Raw genomic sequence first — 16330 nt, forward strand, 5'->3', positions numbered from 1 at the left:
GGCTACAAAGCCCTATTTTTCAACTTAATTTCCATTCAATGCAACAGCCTTATACCATCTTACTGCGAGGACCTGTATACCCACATGATACCTCTCTATTGGTTGACATCAGAGCCAACGTCTCGTAGCATCAGTAACCTCCCCATGACCCACGTACTGCTTCCCGTGGAGTGCATCCTTCATTCAGCCAAATAGGTGGAAGTCGAAAGTTGCGAAATCGAGGCCGTATGCTGGATGAGGAAGAACAGCACAATGAAGTTTTGTGATCTGCTCTCCGGGTGGGCAGACTGTGAGGCCTCACATTGCCTTGGAGGTGGAGATGTTAGTTTGTGTTTTTGTGGAAATGAACAAGCTAAAGTCATTTCTTCAGTTTTCTGAGGATAGTACAGCTGTGTGTGGCCAGCTGGCAACTGGGAGGTTGGACGTGTATGCACAACCTCGTTGCAGTGATGACGGACACCTCGCCCAGTGGCTCACCGTGCTTTTGTTCACTGCCAGTGAATATCTGCGATGCTCTGGTTTTCCACCAAAAGAAACTGATTGACTGCTCTCTGCTCGGAATGCACCTCCGTTACAGAAGCCATTTTATAGGCCACGTATAGCGCCGCCACCTTCCGTAACTCCTTGATGATGCTGTAGGGCCTGTAGTGGGAATATCCCGTGATATCCCACAAGAAATTCCACATTTTTTTTTTAACCGAAAGTGGCCAAGGAAAGAAGTGTTACATTGATTATTGAACACTTCTTGTATGCACACTAATAATTACAGATGGAAAAAATCGCAACATCAAAAAATAATTAATGTAGGATAATGAAATTTTGGGAATAGATTTGTGTAGGTAATGTATTTAAGTGATTAACATTGCAAGATCACAGCTTAATGCAAGCATGAGATAAACCATTGCAAATGTGTAATGCTGGTACATTAATAACCAGTGTAATCACCAGAATGTTGAACACGTGCATGCCTTATGTGGTACAGGTTTTGGATGTCAGTTTGTAGGAAAGTGTTCCATGCCTGTTGTACTTGGTCAGTCAATACAGGGACAGTTAATGCTGGAGTTGTTGTCAGCTGATGTCCCGTATGTGCTTGATTGGAGACTGATGTGGTGTTTGAGCATGCCAAGGCAACGTGTCAACACTCCGTTGGGTTACAACAGCGGTATGTGGGTGAGTGTTACCCGTTGGAAAACACCTCCTGGAATACTGTTCATGAATGGCAGCACAACAGATTCAGATTCACATACAAATTTGGAGTCGGGGTGTCTGGGATAACCATAGGAAACTCCTGCTGTCATACAAAATTGCGCTCCAGACCATAACTCCAGGTGTAGATCCAATGTGTCTTAGCATGCAGACAGGTTGGTTACAGGCCCTTGACTAGCCACCTTCTAACCTCCACGTGCCCATAATTGGCACCATGGCAGAACCAGCTTTGATTAGCAAACACAACAGACCTTCACCCTGCCCTCAAATGACATCTCACTAGGCACCACAGAAGTTGCAAGTGGCAGTGGTTTGGGGTCAAAGGAATGCACACTACGGGCCATGTAGCTCAGTGCTGTCCTTAAGTAACCTATTTTTAACAGTTCATTGTGTCACTTTGGTGCCAACTGCTGCTCAGATTGCTGCTGCAGGTGCAGTACGATGCGACAGTCATACGTTGAAGACAATGGTCTTCCACCTCGACAGTGCAGTGTGGCCACCCAGAACTAGGTTTTATTTGACGGTACAATCTACTGCAATATTGCCATTCAGTATCCCTGACATCGATTTGTTGTGGAATTTTTGAACATATTGTGAGCTCAAACATAATGAGGTATCTTGAATGGAATGACCTTCTCAGTGCCAACTAGCATGGTTTCTGAAAACATTGATCATGTGAAATCCAGCTTGCACTTCCCTCACATGACATTTTTTTTATTTTGGCTTTGCAATCTAGTAACAAAAATCATAAAAATGTTATTTTTTTAAATGCTTTAAAGTTAAAATTGATGTTGTGCTCTGTAGTGTCTTATAATCCATAAAATATGATGATCCATGTACCCAAAACTAGGAATATACCTTCCCTGTCAAAAGTTCATTAACTCATTCATATTTCTCATCATATAAAATCATAAATTTGATATCATCCACATACCCTACTGCTTTGAAAGGTAACAAGCCAAGAAGATCATTGGCATAAACAATTAACAGAAATGGTCGAAGCACAAATACCTGAGGTACTCAGCTTATGATATTTAGAAAGCCCAATTTTTGATGTGTCAGTTAAGACCATTTGTGTCCTATAAGGCCAGTAAGATTTCAGTGTGTCCCCTCCTGCATGTTACTGCTTAGTGTTTGTTTATGTACAAAAATATTATGTTATTGTCAGAGACGTATGTTTGATCAGCCAACGTGGCAAATGTGTATTGGTTTTTATTCAGATATGTGCAAGACAGACAATACAATACCTGGCACTGCCTTTATTGTAGCCTGACCATCATAAAGCCCATATTGAACCTAATTCAAGAGGCAGTTCTTGAATTATTTATGTTGCTTTTTTGTCACCAACTCAGTGATTTTTGATATTGTTGGAACTGTAAACATAGGCCTATAATTTTCTGCTGATTTTGTATCTCAAGTTTTATGCACTGGTATAACAACAGTTAGCTTTTTCCGCAAAGATCAAGTGTGTAAGGTAACCTATCAAGTGTATAATTTCTTTTACAATAAAGTTAGAAAGGCCATAATACACTCCTGGAAATTGAAATAAGAACACCGTGAATTCATTCTCCCAGGAAGGGGAAGGGGAAACTTTATTGACACATTCCTGGGGTCAGATACATCACATGATCACACTGACAGAACCACAGGCACATAGACACAGGCAACAGAGCATGCACAATGTCGGCACTAGTACAGTGTATATCCACCTTTCGCAGCAATGCAGGCTGCTATTCTCCCATGGAGACGATCGTAGAGATGCTGGATGTAGTCCTGTGGAACGGCTTGCCATGCCATTTCCACCTGGCGCCTCAGTTGGACCAGCGTTCGTGCTGGACGTGCAGACCGCGTGAGACGACGCTTCATCCAGTCCCAAACATGCTCAATGGGGGACAGATCCGGAGATCTTACTGGCCAGGGTAGTTGACTTACACCTTCTAGAGCACGTTGGGTGGCACGGGATACATGCGGACGTGCATTGTCCTGTTGGAACAGCAAGTTCCCTTGCCGGTCTAGGAATGGTAGAACGATGGGTTCGATGACGGTTTGGATGTACCGTGCACTATTCAGTGTCCCCTCGACGATCACCAGTGATGTACGGCCAGTGTAGGAGATCGCTCCCCACACCATGAAGCCGGGTGTTGGCCCTGTGTGCCTCGGTCGTATGCAGTCCTGATTGTGGCGCTCACCTGCACGGCGCCAAACACGCATACGACCATCATTGGCACCAAGGCAGAAGCGACTCTCATCGCTGAAGACGACACGTCTCCATTCGTCCCTCCATTCACGCCTGTCGCGACACCACTGGAGGCGGGCTGCACGATGTTGGGGCGTGAGCGGAAGACGGCCTAACGGTGTGCGGGACCGTAGCCCAGCTTCATGGAGACGGTTGCGAATGGTCCTCGCCGATACCCCAGGAGCAACAGTGTCCCTAATTTGCTGGGAAGTGGCGGTGCGGTCCCCTACGGCACTGCATAGGATCCTACGGTCTTGGCGTGCATCCGTGCGTCGCTGCGGTCCGGTCCCAGGTCGACGGGCACGTGCACCTTCCGCCGACCACTGGCGACAACATTGATGTACTGTGGAGACCTCACGCCCCACGTGTTGAGCAATTCGGCGGTACGTCCACCCGGCCTCCCGCATGCCCACTATACGCCCTCGCTCAAAGTCCGTCAACTGCACATACGGTTCACGTCCACGCTGTCGCGGCATGCTACCAGTGTTAAAGACTGCGATGGAGCTCCGTATGCCACGGCAAACTGGCTGACACTGACGGCGGCGGTGCACAAATGCTGCGCAGCTAGCGCCATTCGACGGCCAGCACCGCGGTTCCTGGTGTGTCCGCTGTGCCGTGCGTGTGATCATTGCTTGTACAGCCCTCTCGCAGTGTCCGGAGCAAGTATGGTGGGTCTGATACACCGGTGTCAATGTGTTCTTTTTTCCATTTCCAGGAGTGTAGTTCTCCATCCTTGAGTTGTTGAGTTTTGCTACCTTAGCTACTATATCTTTCAGTGAAACAGATTTCCGTTCAAACTCGCTGCATATTACTGTTATGGTTGGCTTCTGTCATTGTTGGCTACTCTCTCTTCACTATGTACAGTGTTTCCCTAAACCGACAAAGCTAAGATTAAGTTAATCTCAGCTCTTGAGACTAGGTAACTTTTTTGTTCTGATTGCAGATTCTGCTCAATCTTAAGTTTGCTTCAAAGTTATCATTGGCTTGTTTTTTATCTTTACTTACTTCCCTTAAGAATAAGACCACTGCCTACATAACATTTCATAATCTGACTTGAAATATATATATTTCAAGTGAAAGGGTTGTTATCAAAAATCTCTTAAAAGTTTTTGGCCAATTCACTTCAAATCACTACATTCATATGAAACAATGAAGAAAATTAATGAAAATAGATGCCTAAAAACCTAACCATTGTGGTAAACTGACTGCAATTCCTGCCGTGTAAATAAATTACAGCAGCATTGCCCATCTTGGAGATAGTACCATCAACCGTCACTAGATCATGGGATGAGTGAAAGCACAAGAATTTGACAGAAACGTGATCATTTATTGAAAAGTTGCCCTTGTTAAATATGGCGTATAGTCTAAAAGATATTTTAGTACATGTTTCACAGTTATTTTTGTTATTAAAATCCAGTGTCACATAAATGCTAAGATAGGCCATGGATGTAGTACCAACAAAAGTAACTAGATCCCGGGCCAGTCAAAAGATCGAACAGAACCCGAGATATCCCAAACTGACGCAAATTGTTCAGTCAGGCGGTTGTGTTCAAACACAGCTCTACTTGAAACGAAAATATAGTTTGCAAAAATTTGCTTGAAGAAATGAATTAAAAATGCTAATAGAAAATCATTTAGTTCTTATCGAAGTTTAATAGAAATGCCGAAGTTCCAATAACAAAGCACAACTTCCCTTGGAAGTGGAAGTTTTAAATTCTGTTACATCACCTTTTCTTATTTGATTGTTTCTTGGATGGGTTGTTAGGAAGTGTGGCTGTTAGCTCGGTTTATAATCCATCTTGCTTTCTGTATGCAAATTTTTAGTACTTTTAAGCTCTGATTTGTTTTTATAAGTTATGACTATAAGAAGATAAGTTTAATTAATGTAGTCATTTCATTCCTACTGAAGTACCGCCGAGGAAAAGAAAGTGTTGGTCAGAAAAAACCCTGCAGCTAAAAGACAAAAAGGTATCTGGAAGTCGGAAACACGTGAACAATGGGAGCTTTGTCTACATCGTGAGCGTATGAGAGCTTCTACATCTAGGGCAAGGGAAGCTTTGAATGGAAGAGACCTTCACCAACAGAAGCAGTGTGCAAGAGCTTATATGTGTAGGGCAAAGGAAACTGGAGAAAAGGAAGCTCATGTACAGTAAGATTGGCATAGAAAGCAAGAACCGATAATGTGAACTGACTCTTAAACCTAAAATTAAGAGCTTTTAATTGCAACTCAGATTATAGTTACTCTAATAAACCTAAAGTTGTAATAGGCTGAATGGGTGTCATGTGTAACTATTGTCAGGCAAAGAAATATAAATGCGAACCATGAAGTATGTGTGCTTAAAAAGCAACACCAAAACTACCAAAAAAAAGTTTTGCAAAAAAATAACACTGAATTTGGCAAAAAATATGAATGTGGCAAACTTATGTAAAGGTTGCAGTTCACCGTGGAAAGAGTACTTGACAATGCTGAGAGGAGTTTGTGAAAGTGATAGGAAATGCTGCTGTACCGTACTGAACAGATGCATTCGGGTGTGGCAGAGTGTGCGTGCAGTCTGTGCTCATACCCACCTCACCCGACACTCGGAGAGCAATATAAGATGGAAGCACAGAAATTGCTATGTGCTCTGGTATTGGGAATACAACAACCTACAGGATTTTGCACAAAGACCTACATGTGTGTAAAGTTGTTGCAAAGTGGGGTCCCTTATGCACGAAGTGGACAACTGAACACATTATGAAACTTGTGTGTATCTAGAGTGTTTGAGGAGGAGGGAGACAAAATGCTTGCCTGTCTAATATATGAATTTTGGGCCAGGGTCTGCAAGTCCAAACTGAAATGCCAGTCTGCAAAATGGTCTCTTCAAAGCTCACCACACAGATAGGAATTTCATCGTGATCCCTATATCAGGTTAATGGTCATCATAGTACATGACATTAGAGGAGTGATTTTGTGCCTCTTCATCCCACATGGACACACTGTTAATGCACTGTACTACTGTTGCACTTGCCTGCAATGACACCTATGACGGGAGAAGTGTCCCGAATGTCTACATAATGCATTAGTTCTCTCAGGGCAATGCGAGAGCCCGTAAGGCTGTGTGTGTGTGTGTGTGTGTGTGTGTGTGTGTGTGTGTGTGTGTGTGTGTGTGTGTGTGTGTGTGTGTGTGTGTGAATTTACATAGAGAAGGCCCACTTGGCTACTAAACAAATTACTAAGACTAATGTTATTTTTTTCTCAGCCCCTTTTTTCGCAAATAAATGATAGCAAGCATGTTGCTGCTTCCAGGCTGGATGTGTCATATTGCAGACGTCTCGGCGGACAGCTGATCCCTCGCCTCACATCGCTACCACATCTTCATACATTAGTGATGAAAGGGTTGGACCTTTCACAGCTGCAACCAGGTCTGGGCAGTATTGTGGAGTTGTCCAATTTGCGCTGTCTGACACTCAATGATTCCATTGTTGCTGGAGTACCGTTTGATAAGTTTCCGGGCAAGCTTGTCAGACTCAGGTAATAAAAGATCAAAGTGTGATCAGAGATGTGAAATAATGTGTGTATCACAAGGAAAATTCATTTTAAAATTATGAGGGACAATCAGTATGTAGTACCTATCTTCAGAAGGTAAAATGTCAATGCTGCTAATAGACACACATGCAACATAGTCCTAGCATTTGGAACTAATAATAGTGTATTCCTTTGGGTAGAGATGCGGACCTCCAATGCAGTTAGCCTTTCTTGTATTTCCTCATTTCTCCCACCTTTCAAACATCTGCAAACACCATTGCTCTCATATTTTCATCTCCTGTTCGCACTGCCATCTGTCATTATCTTATCCATAACAGTAACGAAGAATAGAAATATTAAACACCTTTACTTCAACCCATTTTTTTCTTTTGAAGCCAATCTCCCTTCGTTTCTCCTACTCCACACGACTTACACTTCACTGATTCATTTTCTTTATTGTTTTTACAGTCAGCCTTTGAATTCCCCTTTTCTGAAGAGTTTCTCAGATTGCGTTGCTTGTCACTCTCTCATACGCTTTCTCAATGTCCAGGAACACCACTATTAAATTCTTACCATATTCGTAGTCTCTTTTACCTGCTTTTACACTACAAATTTGATCCACTGTTGATCTTCCTGGCATAAGCACATATTGTTTCCCTCAGTCCTCCTCCTATCATCTTCCACACTATATTTTCGAGAATCACCTCGAAAACCTTGGTAGCGCGACACATCATAGTAAGCACTGTAAAATTTTCACATTACATGGTCTCCTTTGAAATACTCTCATCGGCAATTGATACACTGCTCTCAATGCCATTTCACTTCCCGAAGCAGTCCTGGCACACCTGTTGCTGGATTGTGTGAAGTGCTGTCTGAATTTTCTTTCATCTCGTCTATCATTGCAAATCTTTGTGCTTTCAACTTTGAAAATCAGCCCACCTCTGAATAGCTTCGATGTCTTCCTTCAATCTGACCTGGCATGGATCCCAAACATTCAAGCAGTACTCAAGAATAAGTTTCACCAGTGTACTGTATGCAGTCTCCTTCACAAGTGAACCACTCTTAAAATTCTCCCAATAAACCCAAGTCGACCATTTGCCTTCCGTACCTCAGTTGTCACATGCTCGCTCCATTTCATATAGCTGTACAATGTTACGCCTAGGTATTTAAATGACTTGACTGTGTCAAGCAGGACACTAGTAATACTGTATCTGAATGTTACATGTTTGTTTCTACTACTCATCTGCATTAGCTTGCATTTTTCCACATTTAGAGCTAGCTGCCATTCATCACACCAACTAGAAAATTTGTCCAAGTCGTCTTGTATCTTCCTACAGTCACTCAACATTGACACCTTACCATACACTACAGCATCATCAGCAAACAACTGTAGATTGCTGCCCATCCTGTGTGGTAAATTATTTATGTATATAGAGAATAACAGTGGTCCCATCCCTTTCCCTGGGGCACTCCTGACGATACCCTTGTGTCTGATGAACATTCACTGTCAAGGACAACATATTGGGTTCTATTAGTTAAGAAGTCTTCTATCCACACACATATGTGTGAACTTATTCCAAATGCTGATACGTTTGTTAACAGCCTGCAGTGGGCCACAGTGTCAAATATTTTCTGGAAATCTAAAAATGTGGAATCTGCCTGTTGCCCTTCATCTACAGTTCACAGTATATTATGTGAGAAAAGGACAAGCTGAGTTTCGCACAAGCGGCGCTTTCTAAAACCGTGCCGATTTGTGTTCATAAGCTTCTCAGTCTCAAGAAAGATTATTATATTCAAACTGAGAATATGTTCAAGGATTCCGCAGCAAACCAAAGTTATTGATATTGGTCTGTAATTTTGTGGGTCCGTTCTTTTACCATTCGTATATACTGGAGTCATCTGTGCTTTTTTCCAGCCGCTTGGGACCTCGTGCTTGGGGAGAAATTCACAGTAAATGCATTCCAGAGGGTACTCTTTGTAAAACTGAATTTGGATTCCATCTGGGCGTGATGACTTATTACCTTTCAAATGTTTCAGTTTTTTATCTATGCCAGGAAATGCTTATTACTATGTAGTCTATATGGGCGTCTGTCCGATGGTCAAATGAGGGCATGTTTATACGATTCTCCTGTGTGAACAATTTTGTGAATGTGAAGTTTAAAATTTCACTTTGCTGTTTTCAGTTGCCTCATCAGTCTGGTCAACAAGGGACTAATGGAAGCCTTAGACCCACCTAGCAATTTTGTGTAGGACCAGGTGTCCTTAACTGTATTCCATCTCCACACATCTTCATCCAGTCCACCCAAAATATCTCCATTCGTGGTCTTTATCGCTTCCTTTACTTCTGTGCTGTCCTGGCAGTCTCTGCTGCTTGTTTTCCTCTTCCATATCTGCATTGCTGTTTAGTAGCTCTTCTGCATCTCCTTTATTTCCTAAACATTTTCAATTTTGTTTCCTTCTTTCTTGATTATCTTGACATCATGTTTCTCTTCTTAGCATTAACCATTTCGTAGCGAACCTTCTTATACTCCCCTCACTGCCTCCTTTCTCCTCTCTTTACACTCTTAGCTTAGTGCTTCCCTCTACTCTCCTAATACCATATACAGAATGCTTTGTTTTACTTCTTTTCAACATCCCCCCTTACTCTGTAATTCCACCAGGGTGTTTCTCTCCATCTTTTCTTATCACTGATTTTTCCACACAAGTTTTCTGCTGTTTTCACCCTCATGGTTCTGAAACTTTCCCATTCATCCTCTACTGATTACACTTCATCCCTTGGGATGGTGCTCTTTACTATTTTCTAAAATTATTCTTTGCATTTCTCTTCTTTGAACTTCCACACTCTCATCCTCTTTCCTCTCTTTCTGATCCCTTTTCATATTTAATGCCTCTATCAATACTAAAAGACAATGACTGCTATCTAGGGCTTTTGGAAGGTATTACCTTCATGTCTGTGACCGTTCTGTGTGCTGGTCTCACCATTCCTTTCAATTCCTCATTCCAAGTCATCTGCTCTGCATGACAGAATTACAATATTGTTGGCAAACACCACAGTGTTTATCTCTTCACCCTGAATTTCAATTCCTTTTCCAGATTTCTCCTCGATTTCCTTTACTGATTGCTCATTGTTAATAAGAATACAGAACTTGTTCTAACAATCAAGACGGAAATATCTTTTAACTTTTTTGAAAATAATCATGTACTCAGTCCAAGCTTCTCTCCAATAAATTAATTTTTCTTCCCGAAGCATCTACAGGGAGGAACTACCCGTGAACACGCTCCACAAACAGATCTCTTGTGCCATTTCGGCATACACCCTTAAGTTTCCAACTATACCCACAAATGAGCTGCTAAGGAGCACTCTTCTAATAACAATCTTTGACCCATGTGGGAACAATATAACCACGCCCTGTGCCAGAACTTCAGCAGACTTTCACTGTATGCTGCAACAAAGCAAATCCTCCCCAAAATTATTCTCACCTCTCCCAAACTTGAATTCCACTGTACACTTAATCTAAGAAATAGTTCTGATCCGCCCTTGGGGCCACACCTATCCCCAAACCTTTGCCACATGGGTCATATCGATGTGGAATATCCAAATTGGAGACCTGTCTTTTTCCTGTTGCACCACAGGCACAATATACACTATCACAACCATGACCACCTGTGAATGCAGTCTCATCACATATCAGCTCAGCTGTAGAGTCTGTAAAGGATGTGGTGGATGATGCACAGTCACCAATGTTAGTCCAAAGTGCTGGGCAAGTTCGTTCACTTGTTCGGAAGGGGAGACTCACATTTTTTGCCTACCTTCGTCTGGTCCGCGATGATAGAATTGAGGCACATGCCCTGCAATATTTCTCAAATGATTTTACAGAAACTGCTCTAACGAATTTACAGAAACTGTTCAGTAAAAGAATTTAATTTTTGACATACTTATAGATTTATGTCAGCTTCATGACGACATTTAAGTAAGACACTGCCCGAAATTTGAAAAAGTTTACAATGAAAAATAGAGGTCACTGTGATTTGTGTGTCTGGTGCATATTAAGAGTATGTTGCTACATATTGAATTTTTCTTTAGACTTGGGCGGAGATATCTATCTATCATCGGTCTCGAAAAAATTCATCTGATGTAGCGCACTCATTTGAGATCACGTGTGCTAGTGATAAAGCCATAATTAATTATCCGTGACGTTCCTCATATTTCATAAACAGTTTAAGATATGGAAATGAGATTTTGGCAAACAATAGCACATCAAGTGGAGAGTATTTTGCCACACGGTTATTATGTGAAACTTCGTTACTTACTGTGTTATTCCATTAACTACAGATTGTTTCAATGAAAGAATGTAATTTTTATGGGCTATCGATAGCTGGTGAAATGAGAAATGCTGTGGGTCTTTGTACAAAAAATAAGTGTGTAATGTCTTCACTTATACTGTTCAAAGACCGTGCATTTCCATAAGCAACTGACCTTACTTTTCTTCAGTTCCTCACTTTAATAAAGTACATTTTCAGAATTCACCCACAGTTTGATCTATGCAGCATGTTAGTGAGGCGACATCGGGTAAACTCTCCCGTGTTTTGGCAAAGGAATCAAATTTTAACACGGCAGCGAAAGAAATGTAGGTTTTATTGGAAATTTGCCACTTATGACTCGTCTGTCAGGTGCAAATAAATCATTACTTTTGTTGTATTTTCAGTTTAATTTTTTTTAGATACTAGAGAAAGCAGATATTTTTGAATGGTCACGATGCAAGTGTGGGCATGCATGGGCTCCACTTAATACTTACAAAAATGAGTATAAGATTCAGGTTAGAAGGGCTCTTTCCTTCCAGCACTTGGCATTTCCCCTACAGCACCGGGCCACACCCTCCACGCTTGCCCTGCCAGCTGCTTATCTACTGGCCACATTATTTTGCATGGACTCTTAACTCCTGCACAGACAGTCTTGTTGGTATGACCAACAGTCGGATTGCCACCCACATGAACGGAAACCATCTACTGTGTTCTATACCAAAGCCGACAACCCATGGGCGGAGACTGCTGCAGACCGCAGTGCACTGGACTTCAAATCTGTGCTATGTGGATGCTCTCCCCAAACTCCAGATTCTCTAAATGATGCAGATGGTTACAGACATTGAATCACATTCTTGAATCCTGCAGGCCTTCTCATGCCAGTCTGTTGTGGGTAATACGAACATTATGGTACATTTCTGTAGTCACACAAAATCTACATTTAGCTCACTTGCATTTATGGCAATCTTTTAATCTCTTTGTTTCCTTCTCCTGCCTGTTTCCTTCAGATTCCTTCCCCACTTCTTTTTGTAATTGAAACACCTCAGGTAAATGATCTCATTGCTACAGTAACAGGAGTGTTTCCATTTTTATTACAGGGAACTGAATGTCAAATGGTGTCAGGGTGTCCCTGAAGACTGGAAAAAGCTGACTGAGCAGATGCCACAACTCAAAATTGACACAGAACTTGCAGCAGAACAGAATGTTGTTCCTGGCAGTTCAGGGAGAGCCCGTGACTGGCAGTAGTGGTGATAGGGAAAGTGAAACCTAAGTTAGAGGGAAACAGATACACAGGGTGTGATCAAGAAGTAGTTGGACTGATTTTCTGTATACCAGACAAACTGATGGAGGGGAGGCCAACTGGCTGGGAGTGGTGTGGTGTGGTGTGGTGTTGGGGGGAGGGGGCTGTGTGGCCCTTGGAGGGTGAGCACACTGTTTCTCATGAGCTGCTGTCAAGTAGTGTTGCCACAACCAGTGTGTTCACTGATAAACGAAAAGAGTCGTGTGCAGACTTCAACAGAACTTCAGAACTGTGTTAGAGAGAACTCACATTCCCTCAGTAACATGGTTACTGAAGCTGAAATGTGGTGTTTCCAGTATGACCAGGTGACGAAACACAAGTTCAGAATGGCATGTTAACTTGCTTCTTCATCCAAGGAAGGCCTGGATGAGCGAGGTGAAAACCATGCTTCTGGTCTTCCTTGATCATTGTAGCAGCATCAACAAGGAGTTTGTACTCCCTGGACAAACTGTGAATGCAGTTTTACACAAAAGTGCTAGAGGTTGCAAAAATGAGTCAATGGTGCAACTGCACATTGCCCATTGCTGGAAGCAGCACCATGACAATACGCCATGCCACACCATGCTGTTTGCCACATTTCCTCACCTGTCTACACCCCAGACGTGGTACTGCCGGACTTCTTTCTCTTTCCTCACCAGAAACAAGACACAAAGGGGCAGCATTTTGATTCCATTGAAGATGTCAAAGTGCTGTAACAAAGATTCTTTTTTTTGAATTGTGGTTTATTGGTCTCATAACATACATAATCAAAATCATTTGATTTATGTACAGGAGACATGTTAAAAGTTTGGAAACTCTGTGACTGTGAAAGTTTATGGTAAAGACTACTACTTTCAGACATTATGTTTTTAAGGTTCTTTAAAGTCCTAAAAGATGAAGCTGAAGTGTCATTTTACGAACGCTTGACTGGAAAAATGAAATTTGTGACAACAGATGAAAGAAGTTTTGTACCAGAGACTGATGTTGTATTGAAATAACGTAATCAATTTCAATTAAAATCTGCTCGAAATGCAAATATGTGTTCTTTCAATTGTGATTTGCATAACTTCACATCATATTAGCTGTTTATCAGTCTTTTGTTGATTATTTTGAGTATATAACTAATTGTTTGCATTTCTTTATCCTATAGTACATAGTACGAAGCACTGGCTATTGTTGTAATATATATTGTGTTTTTCAAGTGAATACCAATAAATGTCAGTGGCCCAGTTAACCACACTGAATGTCTCAGTTAAGTGGACCACTTGCGACTGTTACACTTTGGTCTGTTTTTAAAATATTTTGGTTGGGCCCTTAATATTTTTTAAGACATTAAGTAAATATCAACAAAAAATAATGGTGTTCTAAATGTTTACTTGTGTAAAATATAGATACAAAAAATTAAATATAACTTTCTTTGAAAGATACAGGAAATCTATTCACAATGACAAATATGAACAACCATCAGCTATATAATGGAATAACAATGAAAATTTATACCGGACCAGGACTGGAACCCGGATTTCCCACTGCGAGCAGTCACCTTACCATTATGCTATGTCAGCATGACTTACAGCCACACCTAAACTTCCCTTCCATATGTTGTCAACCAAGTGTCTTGCATTGTAATTTGGAATAACATAGGCACTGCAATATTGTCTTTGAGAGAGGTCTTCATATGTGTAATTTAAATGCAAAACTGATGAAAATAGTAGTGACCTTAAGTATCATTGGTAGTTTAAGGATAGAAATTAAAGAAACCAATTAAAAAACTAGTAATGATCTTAAAAGTGTCGTCAGTAGTTTAAATTCACAACTGAATTACAAAACTGGAGTACTTAAGGATGGAAATCAATTCAAAACTGGACAAAAATAGTAATGGATGTAAAAGTTACATTAATAATTTGAGTCAGCTTTGAGCAGCGATATTAACAGATCTGAACAGTAAGACCAATTTAATGCAAGCTCTAAGCAAGTTCTAGCTGAGCAAAGTTTCAACACACACACGGTTTGATCAAAAAGTAGTAGGACTGATTTTATTACAAATAATTTATTGCACATATTGGTATAAACCCTAAAAACTGCTTCAACACACTGTGTCTGCACATCCACAAACAACTTCTGGAAGTTGCTGGCCAGAAAGCTGCTGAGAATTGGATGCGCTTAGCAAGATGGCGCCTACTGAAAAGTGCAGTGACACAACGCTTGTAAATAGGCAAAAATTAAATAGTGCATTGTGCAAAAAGTGTCAGAAATGGGTTGTAAAAGGAATCTTGTGTGTTAAATGCAGCTTTTGGCTGCATGAAAGGTGTGCGAAAATATGTTTAAAATTTGTTAGCGATGATATTCACTGGCCATGCCTAAACTGTTTGCAGGACGAAAAAGCGAAACCAGCTTCCACTGTGAGCTCACAGGAAGAAATTATCAAAATCCTATGTAGTGACATCCACACTTTAAAAGCAGAAATATCAGTGCAGAAGCAAGAAAACTGTGACCTGAAAAGCCGGAAGAAAATGTTTTTGTGAAGTAGCTGAGGCGATTGACAAAAATAACATCAGAAACACGCGGATTGCTACATCTGTTCAAAACAATGCGCCTGCAACACCTATGGAAGAAACTAGCTCAAAAAATCACAAACACTCATAATAAATATAAGTGTACAAGTGTAACATACAGAAAAAAGAACTCAAAGCACCTCAGTAAGGTAAAACAGAATGAAAACAGTGATTTCCTTGTCATAGATGATTCTCTGCTCAAAAATGTGGCAGTGCCTAATTCCACAATAGACGTTCACCCAGGTCTCAAGACCCATCCATTGAAGAAACATTTTAACAACATATGTAACTCGCAGGATGGTTCAGCAGAGGCATTTCTGAAGAAATACAAGGGGATCTTCATCCACATAGGTACAAATTCCCTAAGAAGCAACACTGAAGAGGAAATTGTAAATGAAACAAAAAATTTAATTCAATCTGCCAGAAACGTATACAAGACATCTAGAATTGTAGTGAGTGGTATTGTCTACAAAAGATCCATGAGTGATAGTTATATAGTGAGAATAAATAGTGATATAAATGAAAGCTGTAACGATATGGGAGCCGAGTATGTAAATCCAAATAAGTTCTTAAGGAATAAATGCTTGGGTAAAGATGGTCTTCATTTGAACGGATTAGGATAAAAAATTCTTAGTAAAATGTTTGCTGATACTTGTAAAATTCTGAATAATGGGGGAAACTTAAGGAATGAGGGGGATGAGAAACAGTGTTTGGTAACAAAAATGACAAGACCTAAATGGTACCCAAGAAAGAAAATACTGCTTGAAACCATAAATAAGAAAGAATGTTCCTACATAATGCACTGGAATATAAATGGTCTAAGTGCTAAATTTCAAAACAAAAGTCGTAAAATGGACTAATTACAAATTATTCTTTCATAGTGTAAAAATATCAAAGTTATTTGCGTCAATGAACATTGGCTTACATGTGATAATATTAAAATTCTTAACAAAATCGAAAATTTTGAAGTAGCAAACAGCTTTTGTAGATGTGAGAAATCATGTGGAGGCTCTTGCACACTTACTCATTCTGATATAAAATATATAACAAGAAATGATTTTAATCATTTGAATGAAGATAGTATATTTGAGAGCTGCTGTATCAAGTTAAGGGACCTAAATATCATAGTAGTGTACTTACAGAGTACCAGAGAAGCTGTATTTAAAGCCTTTCTGGCCAAATTTCAGTTCCTGTCTGAAAATCTAAACAAAGAAAAAGGAAAAAAAGGTTGTAATAGCTGCTGACTT

At 40.7% G+C, this 16330-nt stretch overlaps 1 protein-coding gene across 1 annotated transcript in view; it reads left to right on the plus strand.

The window, feature by feature from the left end:
- Positions 1 to 13805, plus strand: part of LOC126109803 (uncharacterized) — a 73309-nt gene extending 59504 nt beyond the window's left edge. The window contains exons 7-8 of the mRNA XM_049914863.1: positions 6729 to 6953; positions 12347 to 13805. Of these exons, the coding sequence (XP_049770820.1) occupies positions 6729 to 6953; positions 12347 to 12494 (373 nt within the window). The 3' untranslated portion in view covers positions 12495 to 13805. The remainder of the gene's footprint in view (positions 1 to 6728; positions 6954 to 12346) is intronic.
- The last annotated feature ends 2525 nt before the right edge of the window (positions 13806 to 16330 follow it).

The sequence above is a fragment of the Schistocerca cancellata genome, chromosome 12 (assembly GCF_023864275.1).
Source record: "Schistocerca cancellata isolate TAMUIC-IGC-003103 chromosome 12, iqSchCanc2.1, whole genome shotgun sequence".
In the NCBI taxonomy this organism is placed as follows: Eukaryota; Metazoa; Arthropoda; class Insecta; order Orthoptera; family Acrididae; genus Schistocerca; species Schistocerca cancellata.